The sequence below is a fragment of the Hemitrygon akajei genome, chromosome 23 (assembly GCF_048418815.1).
Source record: "Hemitrygon akajei chromosome 23, sHemAka1.3, whole genome shotgun sequence".
NCBI lineage: Eukaryota > Metazoa > Chordata > Chondrichthyes > Myliobatiformes > Dasyatidae > Hemitrygon > Hemitrygon akajei.
Genome location: NC_133146.1, coordinates 38510815 through 38536115, shown reverse-complemented (window position 1 = coordinate 38536115; position 25301 = coordinate 38510815). Strand labels below are relative to the sequence as shown.

Below are 25301 nucleotides of genomic sequence, written 5' to 3'. Positions count from 1 at the left end.
AAGTTGTGCTAACCCAATTCAACATGAATTTCCTCCTCTATAGTTTCCAATGTGTTGCATTTGATAAGATGTACAAAGATCAATAAATTTCAGTTGCTTGAAATTTGTACTTTATGGTCTTTTCTATAAAATAAGCACCTCTCCTAAACAGACATTAAATGTACTTCCATTGGGAAAGTGAAAAGCAACAGGTTGTAGAAAAAAATAAATTATCTGTTCAATATTAAAAGAATTAATCACTGGATTTTAGATTATGAACACTGTGAGAAAACACACTTTGGGACATCATCCAAATTTTGGTTAGAGACTAATCTGTAGAATGCTCAGCTGGCCACAACAGGGTAACATGTGTAGTTTGAAAGACCAGCAAAAACTAATGGTTACCAGCTAGCCTGCTGGACTTCTAAGCAAATTGACTGTTTGGTTCTGTTCCAGGAAATAATTGTGCAGAGGCATATGTGTACTGTGATTGGAATTATAGTCTCCAGCAATAAAAGGAAATCCTAGTATCAACTAAAAGTCCGCTCCAGGACTAGAAATGAAATTACTTGTTGCTTCAGTGGTTGGAATGGTAAAGTGGCTGAAACAGAAAGGGTTCCTGTCTTCTCATTTCTGGCATTTGGCTATCTGAGTTTGTGCTCGTATCAGGACATTTCAGAGCTTCAGCTTTAATTCGGTGGCAGAGTTCTTGTCTCTGAATCAAAAAGTTGTACTTTCAAGTCACATTCCAAAACAGCTGCACACAATTACTATTGCTGGATGATTTGAATCATTTCCAAGGGCCAACATGGAAGTGGCAAACTTTTTGACGGGTCCTCACAGAAGTTAGGTCGGGTGCAGGGTCAGGGACTGTATTCATGTCAGTGGAGAGGAACAGTTTCAAGAAAAAGATCATTTCAGGTATTTAAGTTTCCTGGTCTTTAAATGTTTTATTCCTTTTGAGTTATATTTTGGTTTTTGTTTTAGTTTATTTTAATTTTTGAACATTTTCCATTGTTAGTCTGTTAGAAATTTTTGATAATTTTGATAATTGTTAAGCTATGGGCCTGACTTCACTAGCTATCATACAAAACCTGGTGGGCTTATCAGTAAGGACAGTAAAAGTACCTTCCTGGAAGCACCTTCAATTGATTAATTCATTGGTCGAGTGGACAGCCAGAGACTTCTTCCCAGAGCAGAAATGTCTAATACAAGGGGCATCATTTTAAGGTAATTGAAGGAAAGTATGGGGTGGGGGGGGGGGGGAACACAAAGTGGTATGTGTGTGAAATGCCCTGCCAGGGGTAGTGGTAAAGGCAGATACATTAGAGACATTTAAGAAACTCTTAGCTCCTTTAACAGATGATAGAAAAATAGAGGGCTATGTGGAGGGGAAGGGTTAGATTGATCCTAGAGTAGGTCAAAAGGTCAGCACAATATTGTGGGCCAAAAGGCCTGTTCTGTGCTGCAGTGTTATATTCTAATTGGATATCAAACCCTACTGTTCAGAAATTTCTTCCTTATTAATGTGGCTTAGTTGCAGTTGCTAATTTTTGTATGGTGATGAACACCAGAGTTTTCTTGTGCTTTGATTATTTTGTTCTCAAGCTCCGTGGTTGTGTTTTATAAATTGATTAAATCCCTTCTCAGGGGCAGCTTACTTAAAAATAGGGAATTCATGATGATGAAAATCTACCCTTCTGAGTCAGAGGTTGCGTCTTTTACTGTTTCTCATTTATACTCTATCATCTACAGTATTATCTATAAACTTTTACTCTTGTTTATCCTCAGTTTATATTTTAGAATTCCTGTAACCAATAATATGAAAGCCCATGAATTGCTTGGCAGATTTTAAGCTTCGAGCATAGTGCAGACCTACAACATTTTCCATATTTGTATTCACTGAGATTAAAATACTTTGTTTAATTCTTTGAACGGCACCTAGTTTAGGAAAACCGTAATTAATGTTTCAACGTTGATTAACAAAACCTGTCTGGCTCCAAAAGATGTACAGTGTTGACTAAAGAATTTAGTACAAAGTTGATTTTGGTCCAAAAATATTTAAATAATAATTATGGTTCCCATGGAAGCACTAATTAGATATTGTAAACACTCTTTTCGGGAATTAAATTGTACCAATGAACTCTAATGAAGATAAATGTGGATTAAGTGCATCAGTGCACAGTTGCTTTTGGATTTGCTTCCATAGTCTTTCCATGTTCCAGATTGTGGCAATTTATAATAATTTTATTTGTGTGGTAGGGTGGGATTAATAAAAGAGGTGGCTACGGATCCCCTCTGGGGCATATAGTGATCACACTGTGTTAGAATTCCATAGAGAGCTGGAGGGAAAAACACCTGGGGCGCCAAACAATCATCCTCAACTTAAGTGAGGATAATTACACTGCCACAAAGGTAGATCTGTCTGGAGTGAACTGAGTAAATTGGGCAAGGGATAGGTTAAGGGGCGAGCAGTGGCAAACATTTTAATTGTTGGCTCCTCATGCTTAACAGATATTTACTCCAATTAGAGAAGGGTATCAGGAGAAAGATGAATCAAGATGTTTAAAAAAGATCAATGAAAATATTAAACTGAAGACTAGCTCATTTGAAGTGGCAATGGCTAGTGATGACCAGATGACTGGAAAATTCATTAAAGGCAGCCATTAGAGACAGAAAAGTAAGTGATGAGGGAGAAAAGTAATTCTGAGGGAAAACTAGAGATCTGCTTTAAAACAAATGGCAAGAGATACATAAAATCAAAGAAGGCATCTAGGATAAGGAACCTGTAAGGGCAAGATCAGAGAATTAATAATAGAAAGCAAGTAAACGGTAAATAAATTAAATCAATACTTTGCATTGGTCTTAATGGAGGAGAATGCTGCAAATACCCAAAGGTTTCTAACAGACCAGTTGAAAACAGCATGTAAGAACTTGTAACAATTACTATTATGAGGGAAAAGGTGATGGAAAAATGAATGAGACTAAAGGCAGCCAAATTATCAGGTCCTGATGGCCTGTCCCAGAGGGTTTTAAAGGAGATGGCTGTAGAAATGGTTGCAGTTTTTCTTAGTCTCAACCAAATTTTGATATGTGAAGTTTTTCTAGTGGAGTGGAAAACTGCAAATGTGGGCAATTGTACAAGAAAGGATGAAGATGATAAAGGAGATAAATGAAAGTCTGCTATCTTAACATCTGTTGATGAAAAAATGCTGGAGTCTATAACCGAGGAAGAAATAGCTAATCATTTAGATAATTAAATAACGCTAATTCGTTGTTCATGTGAATGGAACCTGTAGATATAATTTATTTAGATTTTCAGAAGGCACTTGATGAAGTGCCGCAAGTCCGCAAGATAAGAACTCATGGTCCAGGGGAAGTTTTCATCCCCTTATTTCGGAAAACCATTTGCAGAACTGATTCTTAAGGCAATCTAAGAGATGTCTAATATGCTAATTCCTAGAATTTGCTAAGTAACTTGATCTACATATATACTGGTGTCAGCAGAATGAAGTATGATCTTATCCAAACATTTAAGACCTGTGGGGCACATGACAATTAGATATTGAGGAATTTCTACCAAGAGGAGAATCTTTAATGAGGGAACATGGTTACAAGATTAGTAAGTGGTAATTTAAAACTAAAGTATGTTGGAATATCTCCTCACAGCAGGTGATGAATCTTTGGAATTGCACCCCCACCCCCGCAAATCCTCCGCTAAGATAAAGATAAGTCAGTAATTATTTTTGAAAGAATTGAAGGTCATGGGAAACAGGCACAGAAGAGTAGATGAGACTTAGAGCAGACCAAGTATGATTGTGACTCATTTCTGCTCCTATTTTCTCGTGCTTATGTTGGTTCTGGCTCTCTTGTCAATTGCATTAAAAACCAGTATATACTTATTAGCAATCTATAAACAGTAATTGACAATATATGATAAATATTGATCAGAATGCCAAGGAAATAATCTGATTTTCTTCAACATAATGCCATGGTATCCTTTGCAGCCATTGGAGAGCATCAACATGGTCAAATTTTAGTATCAGTTGTTTCAGATGGTACTGCAGAGTGTTAGACAGGATTTAATGTATTTCTGTCTCTAGAGCAGGGCCTGAATTAGAGCTTCTACCACAGAGGCAGTAATACCACCACTGAGCCACACAATTCCTTTGTCCAGTAAGTGAATTAAACTCTGCCAGGGTAGCAATATGACTCCTCAATGGTTCTTAGTGGTAAGTGTATGTTCAGTGATGAAGATCTAGTGAGTATATGGCAGTGCTCTGTCTGTGTGATAAATGATCACTTAAGTAAAGCATTGGTTCAGTGGTTCAAAGGTTCCATTTAATATCAGAGAATGTATACAACATACAACCTGAAATTCTCACCCTCCACAAACATCCTTGAAACAGAAGAAAAACCCAAGAGAATGAATGACAGAAAAAAACATAAGAACCTCACAGCCCCCTGCCCCCTCCCATGCGCATGCAGCATCAACCCTCCCCCCCACTTATTCTAGCATAAAGCATCAGCATTCCCACCACCCACCATGCAAGCAACAGCAAAACCCCCAAAGAGAGTCCACTGTCTGTCAATGTTACTCAGCACTGTGACAGCATAGGGGATGAAAGATAGATGGACAAAAAAATAGTCAATCTAACCTTTGCATAGGCTAGTCACATGACACCAGTTACACATTACAATTACTGTCAATATTTAAGAGTTCTTTTTCTCAAAGACATACTGTGCACACAATATTGTTTTTAAAAGTGAAAATAGCTCCTACATTCACTTACTTAAGCCCATCACCCCTACTGGGGCATACCCGCAGACAGCGGCTTTCTGGAGTCCTCCGTCCTGGGCCAATATTTCAAGTTATCCCCAGGTGTAGCCTGCCATACAACTTCTAGGTGAAGATTCTTCCTCTGCCAGGGATGAGGACTTTGGACCTTCTGTGTTTCTGTCACTCTGGGTTTTTATGGGATGGGCTTGCCAGCCTCATGACGAACCTTCCTCTTTTTCAGCTGGACTAGGGACTGTCCATGTTGGCACTTCCCTTATTCAATTTGTGGCTAATTGTTCAAACATACTTTGCAAACAAAATTGTAAACATTGAGAAAGGGTTAATTTATTAAGAGCTGCCGAACTATGACTGGTGTGGCCACAGCTTGTTATCATTTGGTGTGTCTTCCATGTCTAACATAGATCATTTCATTTCTGAGGCTATATAAACAAGCCGAAGGCAGTCTTCTCTTTGCCTTGCAGAATCTGTTAGGAGCTGCTTTCAAATGGAAATGTAATGATGAACATCTAGATTTCCTGCTTTTGTAGAAGGCAGAAGTGATGGTTGGATGATTCTCAGTTCATTTTGTTCAGAATAAGGGGTAGTTGGTTTGTGCCAATATGTTCATGTGCATCTGCTATTAGGACACAGCTACTGGTGCTTAGATCTATTTCAATTATTTTTTTTACCTCTCATATAGTAGCACTTTTCGATTCCAGCATTAAAGTTGACTGATCAGTATTATTGAACTGACGGCAAACTTCGTGGAAAGTAATGCAAAACATGTAGTAAATTAAGCTTAAATTATACAAAATTAAACAATAAGACAAACATAAAATCTTCATCCTGATGTCAGTAAAGTCTGCTTGTTGATTATCATTGTCTCTTATATATAATTAAGTCTTAAGTATAAGATTTATCGTAAAGGGGAACATATTCAAACGGATTATGCTGAGACTAAAAGTCACTGAAATTGCCTCTGTCCTATGACATCTTCTTTAACACTTCTTGGCTTTGTTGTAATCAAATGTGAGATGATGATAATAATGAACCAAATTAGTAGTGAACAGGATCTGTTAAGGGCAGCTTGCAAAGAGACACCCTCAGTGTTGTGAGATTTTGTAAAATTTACTTAAAGGCTGTAGCATTTATTGCATGGGGGGTTTAAAATGAGCCCACAAGTAGAATTACTTACAATATGAAACAAGTTACCAATTAATAATCTGTTCACATTTAGCCAAGCATAGATTTTGCTCCTTTCGCATATTTTCTTTACATTTGAGGTTTTCAGATGTAGTGATGTTTACTTAAAAATACTGCCATGGTGTATATCTGGAATTGGTAGCCAATGATCCCACTGCACATTACTGTAAAACCATGAAACAGAATCTGAACTAAATGTATCACCATTTGTTCAGAACTGTTGTGGTATAAATTTATCTGGCATAATCAGTGAAATTCTCACAATACGGTTTCCACTAACCTGCGCTCAATTCATTAGGTGGATTCTATAGACAAGTCCATGTGAGTATGCAAGTTTACTGTGCATAGTTGTTTTTTCCTGTGGTAGGATAGCATTTGATAGCATGCCTACACATGAAAGTAGCATCCATCATCAAGGTTGCCCATCATCCAGGACATGCTCTCTTCTTGTTACTACCATTGGGCAGGAGCTCCCACACCATCAGGTTCATAAACAGTTATGATCCTACAACCATGGCGCCATGGTAGCCCAGCAGTTAACGCAATGCTATTACAGCTCAGGGCGTCAGAGCTTAGAGTTCAATCCCAGTGTCCTCTGTAAGGAGTGTGTACTTCTTCACTGTGGAATGCTTCAGTTTCCTCCCACAGCCCAAAGATGTACCAGTTAATGGGTTAATTGGTCATTGTAAATTGTCCCATGATCAGGCTAGGGTTAGAACAGGGGTTATTGGTGGTGCGACTTAAACGGTCAGAAGGGCCTATCCACACTGTATCTCTTAATAAACTAAAATAAAAATATAACCATCAGGCTCCTGAGCCAGCTTCACTCACCTGAATGCAGAACTGATATAGACTCACTTTCAAGGACCCTACAACTCATGTTCTCAGTATTATTTGTCTGTCTATCTATCTATCTACAAAGTTTGTATGATTTTTTCTTTCTTTGCAGAATAGTTGTTTGTCATTCTCAGATTCAGTTTATTGTCATTTAGAAACCACAAATGCAATGCAGTTAAAAAATGAGACAACGTTCCTCCAGAACGATATCACAAAAGCATATGACAAAACGGACTACACCAGAAAATCCACATAACGTTTGGCAATCCCCAATTCTTTGTTTTGATATAGTTTTTCATAAATTCTATTGCATTTCTGTATCTTCCCTGCAAATACCTGCAAGAAAATGAATCTCACAGTAGTATATGGTGACATACAGGATGTGTATTTTGATAATAAATTTAATTTGACATTGACATGAAGTACAAGGGAAGTTGAGACTATTAAATACCAGTCCAATATCTGCCCTTGTAATCTCCCACAGAGTTTCAGGTCATTACATATTATATTTTGCCCCTCGTCCAATAGAGAAGAGTGAAACTCTAGCAATACTAACAGAAATTGAACCTACAAAATTTGGTTATGCCTGTTGTAATCCATTTTGTATTTAGTAAGTACCATGAGGTGCTGTAGACTGTTCAGTTTCTGTTTTCATACTTGATGAATTATCACTTTCATGAACAAATTGCAGCATTTTGTGCACTAGTCTGAAAATTCTGACAGTGATGGAAAGTGGATCAAGTGCTTCCAATACTATTAAATCTTTTGCTAATTACTGTATACATTTTATACATCAATTTTTAAAGAAATGCTTTTTTAAGATTTTGAAAACAACTGTTTTGCAGCAAGACTATGTTGTAACCTTAGAAGATTTTTTTTTGTCTCCCAGGATTGTTAGAAGATGCTTGAGAAATAGGAATAAGATTATGTCATACATTCCTCAGTCCTGCTCTGCCATTCAGTAGTGTTATGGATGATCTGATCTTTGACCTCAGTGATTACCTGGTTTGAAGGAGGATAATAATTCATAGAGCTCTGGGATAGAGAATTCCAAAGATTCACAATGTTCTCTGAGGGAAGTAATTCTTCTTCATCTCTGACTTGAGGTTGATCCTCTATCTTCGGACTATGGCTAAGTCCACACTAAACCAGCTAATTTTGAAAACACCGGTTTTGTGTAAAAACGATAGGTGTCCACACTGTGTTTTAAAAAATATCTCTGTCCACATTAAAATGGATATTTCAGCGAATCTCCTCCTACTGCACATATGCAGGACACATCTACCGAAAACAAGCGACATGTTTGGTGTTGAATCTCGCTGTGAAAGACGATGTGTTTGTTCAGTTACAGACTAGAAAAACTTAATGACAGGCAGCTGTTGGTTGTCACGCAGGAGGACTTAAAACTAAAAAAACAAATACTGGAGCTTATGGAGGCAACTGACAGGGAGTTCATGGACAGTATGACCCAGCTGACAATAAACATTGAAAAACTATCGAACTCTGTTGCATTAATAAAGCCCCTTGTTAAATGTATAAAACATGTCTGCATCAGTATTATCTTGTATTTCTATACAATGTTACATTAGGCTGTTACACATCTATTGTCAGAGAAGTACTTGCATAAATAGGTAAACCACCTTCATACGAGCAAGGACAGAAAACAGGGCAAAGTGAGTATACTTATATATTCAGTAAGTTATGGGTCAAAGTATTTGGTAAGTACATTTCTAACTCTTCTGGCTTCAGTCTCGTTGCCGTCTGTTCTGAAATTGTTAGGTTGCGTTCAAGAAAACAATGAAATGGCACACTGCTGTCACCATCTGTCATGACAGCATTTTCAGATTTCTCCGGTTATCCCGTCCACACTGATCTTCCCAAGCAGCATTTTCAAAATGCTTTTTCAAAATTTTCACCCCGGAGAGCGCTTCTGAAAAGCTCCGGTTTCAGGGGATGAAAACGCAGTTTTAGTGTGGACGGAGGGTAAAAACGAAGAGAAAAAGCTTCGGTTACAGATTTATCCAGTGTAGTGTGGATGTAGCCTATGTTTTGGACTCCCTTACCAGAGAGGCATCTTCAAGCATCAACCTTTTCAAACCTCCTTAGAATTTTAATGTGTCTTGATTAGATCACTTCCCTTTCATCTGAACCCTTAGAGAGTTCAGATCCACTCAGTTCAACCATTTCTCATTTTTAAAAAACAAAACTCTACTTCTAGGAGTCCAGCAAATGATCTTTCACTGCACCAAATCTAAAGTAAACAAATTATTTCATAAACAGACCAAAACTCCAGATATGGTTTTGCAAAACGATAGAGTTGCAACAAAACTTTTGTACCCTTGTATGTCTTTTTTCTTGCGATGAGAGCCAACCTTCTGTTTGCCTTCTTAATTACCTGCTAAACTGTGTGCTTTTCTCCTGTGTTATCTGTGCAAGATCACTCAGAAAAAAATGTAGAATCTGGAAATCAGAATCAGGAGGTCACCAATCAGTTCTTCAAGTCTGTTCTGCCTTTCCAATACAATCAACATTAAATCTCTTTCTCAACACCAGGACTCTTGAAGGAATCTACTTTCATCTTAACTATATTTAATAGCTTGGCCACCTCACAGAGGGATCAGAAGTGGAGAAAGTGAGCAGTTTTAAGTTCCTGGGTGTCAAGATCTCTGAGGACCTAACCTGGTCCCAACATATCAATGCAGTTATAAAGAAGTCAAGACAGTGTCTATACTTCATTAGGAGTTTGAAGAGATTTGGTATGTCAACAAATACACTCAGAGACTTCTATAGATGTACCATGGAGAGCATTCTGACAGACTGCATCACTGTCTGGTAATGGGTGGGGTGGGGGAGGGGCTACTGCACAGGACTGAACGAAGCTGCAGAATGTTGTAAATTTAGTTGGCTCCATCTTGGGTACTAACTGCAAAGTACCCAGGACATCTTCAAGGAGCGGTGTCTCAGAAAGTCAGTGTCCATCATTAAGGACCTCCAGCACCCAGGGTACGCCCTTTGTTACCATCAGGTAGGAGGTACAGAAGCCTGAAGGCACACACTCAGCAATTCAGGAACTGCTTCTTCCCCTCTGCCATCCGATTCCTAAATGGATATTGAACCCGTGAACACTACCTCACCTTTCTAATATATATTATTTCTGCTTTTTACACGATTTTTAATCTATTCAATATACCAATACTGTAATTGATTTATTTATTAATATTATTTTTTTTCTTTGTCTATATTATGTATTGCTTTGAACTGCTGCTGCTAAATTAACAAATTTCACGACACATGCCAATGATAATAAGCCTGATTCTGATTCTGACTTCTGTGGTCTTATGGACATCAAGTTTTAATAGTCTTCTATTCCCTAATATCAAAACAAAACTAGTGTATACAGCCCAGTCCATCACAGGAAGACCTCCCCACCATTGAACATATATGAAAGGAATGCTGCCAGAAGAAAGAAAGCAGTGCCCTCGTCAAGGAACCAACTACCCAGCTCATGTTTTTTTCTCACTGCTGCTATTGGGAAGGAGGTACAGGAGCCTTAGGTCCCACACCACCAGGTTCAGGAACAGTTATTACCCTTCAGCCATCAGGCTCCTGAACCAACGTGGATAATCTCACTCACTTCAACACTGAACTCATTGTACTACCTGTGGAGTCAATTTCAAGGACTCTACAACTCATGCTTTCTGTATTATTTATTTAATTGTTTTTTAAAATTTGCACAATCTTCTTTTGCACATTTGTCAATCTTTGTGCGTAGGTTTTATTCCATTGATTCTTCTGTATTTGTTCTACTGTGAATGACTGCAAGAAAGTTAGTTTCAGGGTAGTATGTGATAACATATATAGTACGTATTTCAATAATAAACTATCCTTAAACTTTGAATGTTGTAATACTTTACTTACCTAATCATATTTCATTTCATTATATGCCATCTTCCTATTTTTTAATTCACTAAATATCCCCATTTAAATCTTTTTGTCTACACTTAATTCATTCCTGGCAACCTACTTTCCTACCTATCTTTGTATTACCAGCAAAAAAGTAGCTACATTACACTTGGTTCCTTCATTTCAGTCAATAGTATAAATTGTACAGTACTGTGCAAAAGTCTTCGGCGTGCGTACACACACACACACACACACACACACACACACACACACACACACACACACACACACACACACACACACACACACACACACACACACACACACACACACACACACACACACACACACACACACACGTATATAGAGCTAGGCTGCCTAAGGACTTTGCACAGAACTGTAACAATTTTATTTATTGCACTGTACTGCTCCCACAATAAGTACTAACTTTCATGATGTATGTGAGTGATGATAAACCTGATTCTGATATGGGTCTCTTTTTTTGGACTGGGCATGGGAAGGGGAAGGGAAAAGGGAACTGTGGTTGGGGAAAAAGGAGAAGGGAGAGGGGAGGAAGCAGGAAGCTCCAGAGAGACATTCTGCAATGATCAATAGACCAATTGTTAGGAATCAAATTAGCTTGCTTGGTGTCTCAAGGCTGTGTCTGTCTGAATTCGTGCCATCTCCCACCCCTGGCACTCCTTCTCTGCTACCTGTCCCACATCCATCCCATGGCATTCCACCTTTGCCATTCCCAACATCCTTTACTCCCGCCAAATTTACAAACTTGCTGTCTGCTCCCTGTGGATAAATACAGTGCTGCGCAAGAGTCATAGGCATATATGTGCCTAAGACTTCTGCACAATACTGTAAGTAGCCAAGATTCTAGCACTCATCATTGAGGCTCTCCTATTAGTGCCAGCTTGTCAACTTTAAAATTACCTGTTTATCCTTATATCATGTTTTTCTGCCCTTAACCAACTCTCTATCCAAAGCAATATTCTGTAATCTTAACTCCTTAGTGAAAAGGGTCCTGTTACATTTGAAAAGATTTTTCTGAGCAAATCTTAATGATAATTCTCTGAACTTGATGCATATCAGTTGAAACCTCTGGCTAGAAGGAAAGGATTCCCACCTGGAAATACTTTACTTGCATGTGTTAAGCAAAATGTTTCCTTTTGTTTTGGATGCCATACACTAGTGGCAGCTTTTTGAACTTTGGTCATTTCCCCACATGCACTGATCACTCACTTGGTATGCAGCAGGCACAATGGCAAAAGTCTATGTTTGGTTTAAGGCTTAACATATCAGCAGATGATTCAATAAGAGGGAATTCATAATGTTTGGGAAGCAGAGTGTGTATTGCTTAGGGAGTTTTCTGCAGATTACATAGTAACAATAATTGTTTTAAACTCAAAACTTCAACCAGTATTGTAAACAGAATAAGTCAGAAGATTTGTTTGTTCAGGTTCTCAAAAGTCTAATGAAATACTAACTTCTGCATGTCAGTTTTGATTAAGCTGTAGAGGATATCACATGAATGCATTAGATTATTACAAAGCAGGAGCTGGTAAACAATATTACATCAGAAGCTGCATCGCTTCGTGTTTGTTACATAGTGTTAAACAAGTTCATTGGGGTATTTTGGGCAAGGCCTTCCTGAAAACCAAAGGGAAGAAATGTTTTTCAATCCTTCCTACAGACATTTGAATCTCAGAAAATACCACAGCAAAATCGAGTCCTGATTTCACGCAGCAGTAGGATAGGGACCAAGGGAGGGTAAGTTTGGTAGTGCCTAAAATGGACATGTGAATGAGAATGTGAAATGTATGACCTATGCCCATTGGAACTGCTGCAACCAACATAGGAAATTCAGACTGCCTGCTTAGATTGATGATTCTTGGAAGTACTGATTGCATTGTGCCATGCCTTATTTCTTCAGCCTAGGACCCAATTTTGTGAGAGATCTTCATAAGTTTAAACTAGCCTACACTGTTCTAGATCAACCTGTACTACCTAAAGGTAAGATGCATTGTTTTGGATTATTGTCAAGTTAATTGTAAATTAAAAGACATGGCGCAGGCTCAGAGAAATATTCTGCACAGAAGATCTTGGTGGATGAGATAGAGTATAAGTGTGATGTTCTGAATCCTCCAGATGCATCTCGAAAGAGAAAATTATTCCAAGCTTGTGAGATCATTTACAGTAATCAACTTCCAATGATCTAGATAGAGTGCTGTAAGATTTTTAATGTGTTCATGTATGACCAGGTTCAGTGACTCTGCCTTCAGATATCATATACCCATATGGGAATTACATCGCCATCAGTCTTTATCAGTCCACAAGCTCACCCAAATACCTTCACTACATCCTTAAATACTCACCACTACTCCAAGTTACACATTTTACAGCTTATATCAACAAGTTACTATTTAGCCATGAAAGCCACATCAGGCGACCAGAACTGAACAGTGTTGTGTTCATCTTAGGTTGTTTCACTTTAGGAAGGGTGTGGAAGCATTGGAGAGGGTGCAGAAGGAACTAGTAGGATGCTGCCTGGATTATGAGGAATGGTTGAATGAGCGAGGGCTTGTCCTTTTGGAGTGAAGGAGAATGAGAGGATTATTGATAGAAGTGTATAAGGTGATAAAGGGCTTAGATACAAAGGACAGCCAGCACCTTTTTCCCAGGGTGGAAATGGCTGATAAAAAAGGGTGATGATAGAAAGTGTAGGGGTAATGTCAAAGGTAGATTTTTTCACACAGGGAATGGTGGTTGTGTGGAACGCCTCCCCTCACCCCGAGGTGGAGGAGGCAGATCAACATTCCCTCGAATATTTTTCTACAGCTGCGTAGACCACCCATTGCTCTGAGCAGGAAATTTTTCCACAGCCTGAAACTGCATAGCATATTAAATGTTTTTTCTGTAATATGCATACTATGAATATTACAGATGGCATTGGCATTCAGTAGACTGGCAGTTTATAACAGTGAGCTATCGACTTCCATGCTGTGTTTATTGTTACAATTTGTAATAGTGTTGTAACTTGAAACACTAACAATTTAAATATGTCAAAGTAAAGGTTGTGGTACATTTATTATTTAGAAAATGCATGGATTATATTCATTAACATATAATTACAAGGTATTTCACAATTATATTAAAATAGATTTCAAAATTATATAAGCATAATTTCCAAATTATATTGTCATTATATAAAAGAAAGCTCCAGCTGCGCAGCAACAAAGGCTATGTGCATAGCAGCATTTCAGTTACTGCGTGGTCGTGCAGCTACACAACTTACAAGGAACAATGAGGCAGATATATTAGGACATCTAAGAGCCTCGTGGATGGGAACATGGATAAAAGAAAAACGTAGAGCTTTGTGAGAGAAAAGGGGGAGATCAATTTTGTGGACGGGTAAAAGGTCAGCACTGGGCTGAAGTGTCTGTACTGTTCTATGTTATGATACAGCTTTATAAAACATTAGTTAGGACACAACCAGAGTAACATGTGCATTTCTAATTTCTCACACTGTAAGAAGGACATGACTTATCAAAATATTGCCTTGGATAGAGCATTCCAATCTGGAGGAAAGACTAGGTTGGGTTTGTTTTCCAGGGAGACCTGAAAGACTTATATACAAAGTTTTGGGCGTTATAGATACAGTAGATTAAAGGTTTTTTTCTCTAGAGCAAACTTGTCTAAAAACAAATTGCATTGGTTTAAGTTAAAGGGCAGAGGTTTAATGTGTATCTGGCTATGAATTTTACCCTTAAAAGGTGTTTAGAATGTAAAATGCACTGCCTGGATGATGGAAGTAGAGATCTGAACAAAATTTGACAACTATCTGAGTAGGCATTTGATTAATGAAGGCAAAGAAGCCCGCAGACCAAGAACTGTTACGTGAAATGAGTATAGATAGGTCAAAGGACCTATTTCTCTGTCCTGTGCCGATATGATTTTACAACGTTAAATCCCTGACGATATGAATGGTTCTGTCAGTAAGCACATTGGCGAGTGTCCAATGTGGCAGGAATGCATCAAATATCTCCAAACTTTGACTTACCTCCTTAGACAATCAGATTGAAAGGGCGATTGTCTTATTATCTGTACCCCTTGTACAATGGGCATAGTTGGTGCGCTGCTGCTGCTGTTGTTGTTATTGTCTGCGAAAGTTCTTGTTCCCGGGCTTCATCTCTAAAGTCTGCAGAAGTGTTTAGATAAAGTACTAAAGCAGTGAACGAGACCGAGTGTAAGATTCACTGATGTATGTGGCTGCCACTGATATCCCTCAAAACGTGAGTTTCGGGATAAATCAATAATTTCGTGATTAGTTTGGTTGGGTGTCCACAATAACATGCGTGGATATCTTTAATTCGTCATTTGCGCGTACCGGGGAGTCGTATCTCGCTTCCCGGGTGCGGAAATGATTCAGTCTTGTCCGTCTTCAACCAGAAGTCAAATACAGCGACCTTTTTTGTTTGCTTTTGGGTAAGGTATCGTTTTATTTTAAGGTGCGGCTCCTCCTTTGGATGAGTGATGTTAGACTGCTGCTGGCGTGCTGTGGCGAAGTGCGGGGGTCGGCGGGGATGGAGTCAAACAAGGGGGAAAAACTCCGTGGAACTCTGTAACTGGTGTGGCGGGATGAGCTGACAGTCGATTGCTCTGCGAAGGACGAACTGACGGTGATTAATGTCAGTGTGAACAAGGAGTTAATCTGCTGGGTTTTTTTTTTGGGGGGGGGGGCTTCAAACGTTATCCATGTAGTCGATCCGAATGGATTATCAGGAGTTCAAGTGACCGCGGTGGCTGATCACATTGGGCACCGGCACTCTGCCGAGTGAAGTGAAACGATCCGCTGCTCTTCCGTGTAGTATTAACAAGTTTATACACCCGATTCGCTCCACGTTTGCCCTTCGCCCAGTGTTGTGGAGGTGGTAGGATCAAAGGGCAGAAGGTCTAAAATGGTACCTGGAGGTTTTCCTGCCAGCGTTCTTAAAAAAAAAGCTCGAAGAAATAAACGTCGAATTGACGTTTAACAACGGAGCTGCTCGGCTGGAAGCGCGATCCGCCGGAATCGCCGCCTCTGAAGCAGCTTCTACCGGGACTCGGGGACTCACGCAGGTGTCGCCAAGGTTGGCGCTGGGCTGCGAGAGCAAGCCATGTGCCTAGGTGAATGAAGCATTTGGGATTGGTTCGCGGAAGCGCTGTTGTAATAACACGCTTCTTCCCAATCGGCTGTCCTCCAAAGCGGGGAAATAGTTCTCTCTCAAAGGTGTGCAGCTGTCCGGACCAGTAAATTGATTTATTATAGTCACATGTATGGAAGTACAGTGGAAAAATACGCATACATTCATGCAGATTACAACAGTGGATTGAGGTGGTAAAAGGAAAGGATAACACAATGCAGAATAAAGCGTTACAAAAAGCGCAGTGCAGATAGCCAATAGACTGCAAGGTCATGAGGTAGATTGTGAGGTCAAGAGTATCTTGCACTAGAGGACAGTTCAGTAGTCTTATAACAGTGGGGTAGAAGCTGTTCTTGAGTTTGGTGGTACCTGTATTCAGGCATTTGTGCATTCTGGCATGGAAGAGTGGAGAAGATAGAATTCCAGGGTTGTGGAGTCCTTCATTATGCTGGCTACTTTACAGAGGCAGCAAGAAGAGTGGACAAAGTCTAGAGAGGTTAGGTATGATAATGAGAGAAAGAATCATTCATTTGAATGGCATCACCTTTACTGACTCTTGATAAAATTGTGATCCTTTTCTTAAACATAATCTTTATGGGCAACCAGGTCATTGACATCCAGGGATGTTCCTTCTATAATTTGAGTGTGTTTCATGACAGATCTTTTGCAGCAGAGCAATGTCTCTGAGTTAATGTAGCCAGATTCCCTTCAAAATAATTTGTATTTCTCTTTGAAGCATTCTTTGCTAAAGTAACCAACTTTTGTCACTGATTTTTGTTTTACCATAATGATTGCAGCCTAGATCTGGTTCAAGCTTGTTCTTTTAGTCAGAATATCTGCACTTTTTGAAGTGTTAATCGAAGGTTTATCAGGTCAAGCAGGCAGAGTACATAAAGGATGTTACCACCCACCTAGACTGCAAGCTGATCTGCAAAGTTCACTTCCATTAAATCTTTTTCCAAAGTTATTTAAACAATGTTCTGGCACAACTTCTATGAAGAAAACTTAAGAAGAAGATATCTTTTTAAGGCTGCAATATTTATAAACAATTTTCCTGTCAGCTGTTCAGCTCCTGGCCAGAACTCTTATGTTGATTTCACTGGCATTTTAGGAAATCTGTATGTACTCTTTTCTAAGCCTTGTACTTGCTATGAAATTGCTCTTAATGAGCTGACATCATATTGAATTTGGTAAACTATCACCCCTTGAGGAATTCCTCGTACTCAAATTGACACGTTTGGATTATACTGTATGTGGAAATCAAAGGATTGGTGTCATCTCTCCCGACTCTATCTCATCAGACATGATAAAATTTCCTCCAAAGGACAAGAAACTTTCACTCATGGAATTTACGTGTATTGAAAAATTTAAGTCATCATTACTAAACAAAATGCAGAAGACTGCCCTGTCTAATCTAAAATTAGATTCTAATGAAACAGCAGCAGTTAGCTCACCACCTTACAGTACCAGTGTCCCAGGTTCAACTCTCACCTCTGTCTGTAAGGAGTTTGTACATTCTGCATGGGTTTCCTCTGAGTGTTCTGGTTTCCTTTCACATTCCAAAGACACACAGGCTAGTAGGTTAATTGGTCATAAGAGTGTAATTGAGTGGTGTGGCTGATATGCCAGAAGGGCCTGTTACCATGTTGTATTTATAAAAAAATTAGAAAATGCACAGACAAAGCAAATGGCTATCACCAGTAGATTCTGCAGATATGGAAAATAAGATAGCACAACTTAAGTTCACAAGCCACGTGATGTACATCTGAATAAATTGCTAAGCATTTCTGTTTTAAAGTAAACACACAGCTCAGTTTGTTTGCTTCTATGAGATGCCAGTAGGGATTTGGCACCAGTACTTTTTTAGGCGAGCAGAATAATTGAACATAGTACTCGATGTTGTGCTTAAGGAACAAATAACAAGGAATTGTCATCTTAAGCCCAGAAAATGAATTTTAAGATGGCTGGCCAGGCCATTCTTTGTGTTCCTGTTGTATTGGTCAAATGTGTTTTGCAGTGGATAAACAATTGGCACGAGTAAGTTAGCAGAAAATAAAGGCACAGTCAAACAGTTTTTCAAGCGACTTTTTCAAAGATGAACTTGCACAGGAAAGTCCAGAGGACACAAATATAGTGGATGAATATGTGCCAATTGGACAGAGTGAAGGAGTATGAGATTCAGTGAGTCATAGAAAATTTCAGCACAGAAACAGGTCCTTTGGCCCATCTAGTCTATGAGTTATTTAAACTATCTACTCCCTTCAACCTACACTGGGACCATAGCACTCCATATCCAACCGTCCATATGCCTCTCCAAACTTCTCTTAAACGTTGAAATTGAGTTTACATGCACCACTTACTCTATCAAGTTTCCCCTCATGTTCCCCGTAAGTTTTTCACCTTTCACCCTCTAGCCTATCTAGCCTTTTACAGTAAAAGAAGAATAAGGTATCAATGCAATGATATATGCCGGGAAGGAATTGCTAATGAACTATGGGTTGCTGACACAGAAGTGTATTGAAGCTCAAACAAGAATTATGAAATTGAATAATGATGTGATGAATGTGTGGATGAGACATTTGTCAGCGGTTGGAGAAGCTGTCATGCTTAACCTAAATTGCTAAGATGAGAAGAGAATCAAATGGGATTAGTATAACTAACATTTGATAGTTGGCATATACTTGATGGGCTGAAGGGCCTGTTTCCATATTGTATGACTATCGGTCTATATTATCAGTTCTAACTTGAAGATTCCTCAAATCTTAGCTGGATCAGGGAAAATAAGTAGATACAAAAATAAGGGTGAGATTATCCAAAAACAGCTCAAAGAATATTGCTGTGACACTGTTGTTAAAAAGAAATAATGGTACATATAATTGCAGGTTAACCAAATATGAATATTTGGAAATTGTGCGCAGGAGATTACCACCCAACTTAATTTACATGCCACATACATGTAATGCATGTAACAGAAGTATGTTACATAGAAGATACATCTGAAGTGGACCATGTAGCTCAACTGGTTCAATGAGAATCCTTCCAGTATTCTATGTCTAATTCTATCAGCATTTCCTCCTATGCCTTTCTTGCTTCATGCCCTTACCTAGCTTTCCCTTCCAATTATTTCAAACCACACCATATGGAAACAAGTTCCATACTCATAACTCTCTGGGTAAATGAGTTTCTGCTGAATTTTGTATTAGATATATATGTCACTAACTTGTGCTCCTAACTACAAACAAATCCAGAACAGCTGGAAATGGGAATCTTCATAATTTCTACTTCCTAATATCCCATTGAGCAACATCATATTGCAACTTTAAACTAAGATATCCCTATTAAATAAATTGACACTTATATCACAAAAGCCTAACTGACACCTTACAATTGGATTGTCAATATAATAGTAGTGAATGCTTAAGTAAGAACAGTTTTCTATTTCAGATATATAACCATTTGTTTTTTAAATGTATCCAACATATCTGATTATATGACAGAATTGGTTAGATGTTCATTGGTGAAATGTAGTTTCATGTTCATTTTGTGGAATCTAGTGTACAAGTGTTACATCACATATAGAAAGGAAACCAAATACTTGTATACCCTGTGAGTTCAGTCTCTGATGCCAATGTGAGAGCATCCTTCAGGAGTGTGAATCCAAAGAAAACTGCGAATATCTGGCCAAGTACTGAAGACCCAGGCTAATCAATTGACTGGAGTACCTGCTTCAGGAAGGTTTCAATTGTTTCAGTGCCTAAGAAGAACTAGTAACCTTCCTCAATGACTGTTGTCCTCTAGCATTTACATCCACTGCGTTGAAATGCTTTGAGAGGTTGGTCATAAAGCATATCAATTCCTTCCAGAGGAGTGAACTGGATCCACTCCTATTTGCCTTCTGTCACAACAGGTCAACACAAACACCCTTTCACTGGCCCTTCACTCGGCTCAGAAACGCCTGGACTATGAAGATGCATGTGCATCAGCAGGCTCTTCATTGATTACAGCTTGGCATTCAATACTGTTATCTGCTTGAAACTAATCTCTAAACTTCAAGACCTAGTCCTTGATAGCTCCCCTACACAAATGGAACTTTGTTTTCTTCACTTGCAGACCCAAGTCAGTACAGCAACAACATCTCATCCACAATCACCATTGGCACACTACAAGGCTGTGTTGTCAGCATCCTGCTCTACTTGCTTTATATTTATGACTGTGAGGTTAAGTACAGCTCCAATTCCATGCTTAAGTTTGCTGACGATACTGCTGTTTTTTTTGGCCATGTCAAAATTGATGATGAATTGGCAAATAGAAGAGAGTTTGAAAATCTGGTTGAATGCTCTCACTCAATGTCTGCAAAACCTGAGTATCGACTGCAAGAGGCAGAAGCCAGAGGCCCTCAAACCATTCCTCATTAGGGGATCAGAGGTGGAGAGGATCAGTAACTTTAAATTCCTTGGTGCTATCAAATCAGAGAATCTGTCCTTGGACCAGAATGCAAGTACCATCGTAAAGAAGGCAAAACAGTGCCTCTATCTTAGAAGTTGATGTAGATTTGGCGTGTCACCAAAAATGCCGATAAAATTCTACAGATGCGCAATGGAGTGATCCTAACTGACTGTATCATAGTCTGGTTTGGAATACCAATGCCCATGAATGGAAAAGTCTACAGAAAGTGGTGGATACAACCCATTCCCACCATTGAGCACATTTCCATGGAGTGCTGCCACAAGAAAGCAGTGTCCATCGGCATGGACCCTCATCATTCAGGTCATGCTCTCTTCTCACTACCACCATCGGGCAGAGAGTACAGAAGCCTTAGGTCTAATACCACCATGTTCAGGAACAGTTACTACCCTACAGGCTCCAGGGACATCATGCATAGCTTCACTCACCACAACTCTGAACTGATTCTGCAACTTACCAACTCATTTTCAAAGGCTCTACAACTTGTGTTCTCAGTATTTCTTATTTGTGCAATTTGTCTTCTTTTTACACATTGTTTGTCAGTCTTTGATTATGCATAGTTTTTTGTAAATTCTATTGTATGACTTTTCTGTAAATTCCTGCAAGAAAAAGAATCTCAAGTTAATATCTGGTAATGTACTGTGTATGTAGTTTGAGAATAACTTTGACTTGTACTTCTCTCAACAGTGTCACTTGAACATATCTAAGACCAGGTATCACATTCAACAAACATAGATAGAAGATGTTATATCCCAAACTTCAGGACTATTTTTGAATCCAGAGCCAAAGAATAGTGTTTAAATTTATGACATTTCTTAATATATCCCCCTGGTTAATTGGACACTGAAATTAACTATATAATTTGTAGCTTGTTCATGGCTTGATCTCAGTGCTAATTATTTTATTTACCTTAGTTCGATTAAGACAGTTTGTTAATACAATCTCATTCCTTGCTGCAATAAGAGAAGCTTGTTTGGATTTTCAGCAATAGACTTTGGTTTTATAATTAATGAGTCATTTGTGTTCTCCTCATGGAAAGCTGTTAGCTCAGTGTGTGATTAAGATGATAGCTGGTTTTGTGGGAGTTAATGGCATTTTCTTCCCACTGTGACTGCAACCCTAATTGAGAATATACAGAGCGTAATTATGAAGATGACAACTATCAACAATGTGGGGAACAGGTGGTACTGAAAACTTCCTTCTGCAAGACACACTATTTTCATGCGTGGAGGAAATTACTCTTATGGCAAATGGTTAAAGCCCTTACACATTTTTTCCCTCATTTTAAGGTGTGTTTTTGCTCTGATCAAGATGTAAATTTTAGATTGTGGGATTTTTTCTAGTTAGCAGGTTTGTATCACAATGGACAGTGAATTCTGGGAGCCATCTGTCAAACTTCAATATAAAAAAACACCTTCAATAAGATCGGGGAATTTCACTCCAAACACCATCGTGCATCTGTGAAATGGCACGGGAATGGTTAGTTAAAGAGTTGACAACGCCTACTTGTTTTCTATACATTGGAACTGGGAAGAATTTTATTCCATCAATCTGATGGATTAAAACCGGTTTCAAGATGAAAGAGCATACTCCAACATAATTTGCCATCCTTTCTAGCACAGTTTGTTAACATGCTGTACAATTTACCATTAAGTATACAAAATGCAGGAGGAACTGAGCAGGTCAGGTAGCATCCATGGAAAGAAACAAACAAGTCAATGTTTTAAGCTGAAACCCTCCATCAGTACTTGACCTGACTGAATATTGTTTAGATGTAAAATGAGAAAGCATCAGGGTAAACAACAAAATAATCATATCTGATGGTATGAACAGTGCAGTCAGGATACCTAAAATAGCACATAATTTTTGTTTAGTGTTAGTTTGAACCTGTCATGATCATATCATTTCCCACTGTCATTTAAAAAAAAGTACTGTAATGAATAATTTTAGGTGTGTTTTTTCCAGTATCACGCACCCATAGTTAAATTGGCCAATTATACATTCAACCCAACCTTTTATATAATCACATTGGCAAGAACGTGCTCTCTCTTAGCAATTCTTAATCCCTTACACAAATTTCCAACTCAAATCATTATAAGTTGATTTGTTTAGATCAAAAGTAGTATTTGGCACTTAAAATTACTTTCTATAAACACATTGCTAAGATTTTTGTTTTCAGCCTTTGGACATGATACAAAAGTGTTGCCCTACAGTGTTGACCAGAGGGATAGAAGGGCAATGGTTTAGATTGTTCAATATTGAAAAATGAGAAAAGTCTGGGTAACTCTGTGCTGTAGAAAGAGAGTAAAACTTCAGTACTTTATGGGAACTAATTGGTGGAGAACTATTTGAAAGGATTTCTTTTATGGAATCTGCACTGCACTACAGTGTCAATGTACTGTGCAACTTGTGTCTTACGTTCCAATGTTCCAAATGCATGAGCTGGAACAGCTCTGAGGAAATGTAACATAAAGAGTACTAAATAGTTGAAAGGATTGTATGCTGCTGTTGGTATGTAATGTTTGTGTAATGTAACAAAAAAGATTGCATTTTTTATTAGACCTGTAAGATGGTTGTGTCAGAGTAAAGGACACACACTTTCAATGAAGACTTTTCATATCTTTTACCTTTAAAAAGCACAATCAATAATGCCTGGCTTTCAGTGACTTTGGTTTTATTTAACAATCAAAATTTCTGCAGTGATCAATTGATGCAATTTATTTTTCAGATTCACTATACTCTGGCAGTAGAATCTTATGATTACCTTCTGCATCCTTCGAGAAAGATCTTGGCTTCAGTGGTCAACAATAGAAGCCTAGGAGCTGGAGCTTACCTCAAACTATGTGCCAATGATTCTGTGCCGAAGATACGTGCCACCTTGTACAGGACCACTGTTTCTGACCACGTGGCTGGCGCTCTGCTAGAAGCAACTGCGGTCACTGGGACAAGGAACACACTCCTAAGTCCTTCAGGGATACCCACAGGCAGAGCAATGCTCAAAGGTAAGTGTGACAGGGGTCTTGTGTTCTTGATGCTACTTAAATCCATCATATTGAGTTTAACTAATTTGGGTTAGGAAATGTTTCCCATAATAGATCATGTTTCCTGAAATTTTTATTTCTGCTTTTCAATACTGTTGGAAAACCCAGGAAACCTTTCTTGCTCCTAAATGAGATTTAAGAAAATAAAATCCTGGGGTAAACTTTCTAGTAAAAGATATTTTGTTTGCAAATTGAACTACTACTTTTTCTGGAGAATGAAGCTACTCTGATATGTTCTTATTGGCTGATTAGATCTTCCTTTCTGTCATCACTGAATTGATGTAGAAAGTATTCTGCCTACAGTTGTTGCTTCTGGTGTTGGTTGAGAATTATGCAAATAATTCTTCAGTTCTATTAATGAAATTATAGAATTCATACATCCTGACTCATTTCTATTTTGACACATTTCTATTTCTATTCAGAATGAAAATGTTGAAACTTTCATGTTTTTGAAAACATTGAGAGTAAACACAGAGGCTGAGATTGAAATTTTCTGTGTTGTGTAGTGATACATTGGAATATTGAGGTATCTTAGTTTCTGTGGAAGGATTATTTGAACAATGGTTGCCGTGGTAACATAGCGGTTAGCACACCGCTATTACAGCTTGGGGTGTTCTGGTGTTCTGGAGTTTGGAGTTCAATTCTGATGCCGTTCTGTTAGGAGTTTCTGTACATCCTCCCTATGGAATGCATGAGTTTTCTCTAGGTGCACCAGTTTCTTCCCACAGTCCAAAGGCATGTCGGTAGGTTAATTAGTCATTGTAGATTGTCTCTGTGATTAGGGAAGGGTAAATTGGGGTAGTGGGGTTTCTGGGGTGGTACGCCTCAAAGGGCCGACCCCTGGCTGTATTGGTAAATAAATAAGTATGTTGGGAACAAAATAAAAGCTGAATAGAAATTTTACCTGGCACCTTACAACTAGTTGCTAACACTTGGTGCTGGTTTGGATTGAATTCTTCATTTTTCAAAAGGAGAAGCTATTCATGTGACATTTGTGGTTTTGTGCAATAAAAGAGGTAAAGCAGGTTGTTCAACAGCCTGTGCTAATATCTTATCAAGTCCATATTTTCCCCTCTGGAACTGGTTATAACAGAGCAAGATGTTACCAGCAGGGATTAGCTTCTGTAATGTACAATAAAATGTGATCATCGAACCTGCTGAATCAATCCTCACATGTACATGGAATTACTGTGACAATGCTTGACTCCTTACTGATACTTTATTTGATTGACCTGAGACATTAGCCACTTGACAAAGTAAAATCGCTCATGTTTTCTGTTTTTAAATGCCATGTCCTCTAGTATTATTGTCAAACCTATCCTGCAGAGCATCATGGACTTGGGATAGTCACATGCTTGCGATAGAAAAATGTACAGTCAAGCAGCCTGATGCATCTAGGTTAGCATTCCCTTTATAGGTGGTGAGATGTAAATCATTAAGATATCTTCCCAAAGAGTAGATGGCATTTTAATGGAGAAAGGGTTACATTTCAAGGTCTAAAGCAGGGATTCCCTACTTGGAGTCCAAAGGCCCCTTGCTTAATGGTATTGGCCATTGGCATAAAAAAGTTTGGGAGCCCCTAGTCTAAAGAATATTTAGCAACATTGCTTGGGTACTTGGGAAGAATACACACAAGCGGTACTGCAGATGCTGGAACTCTGGAACAGTACACACAGTGTGCTGGAGAAGCTCAGCAGGATGGGCAGCATCTACAGATGAGAATGAACAGTTAATGTTTTGGTCCAAGACCATCAAACTTAGGGAGCATGTTTTGACAGGTACTTGATTACACTGAGTTTTTGGAACTTAACAAAGTTGGCAGAAGTTCCCAATCAAAATGCCAGTAAGCAACTTTGCTCCCAACCTATTGCATCGTTTTTTAAAAAAAGCAAGTGTGACAAG

At 38.7% G+C, this 25301-nt stretch overlaps 1 protein-coding gene across 5 annotated transcripts in view; it reads left to right on the top strand.

The window, feature by feature from the left end:
* plce1 (phospholipase C, epsilon 1) overlaps positions 1-25301 on the top strand; it is a 477143-nt gene that overhangs the window by 250486 nt on the left and 201356 nt on the right. For all 5 annotated transcript variants that reach the window (XM_073027453.1, XM_073027451.1, XM_073027452.1 and 2 more), the window contains exon 3: positions 23087-23360. In XM_073027453.1, the coding sequence (XP_072883554.1) occupies positions 23087-23360 (274 nt within the window). The remainder of the gene's footprint in view (positions 1-23086; positions 23361-25301) is intronic.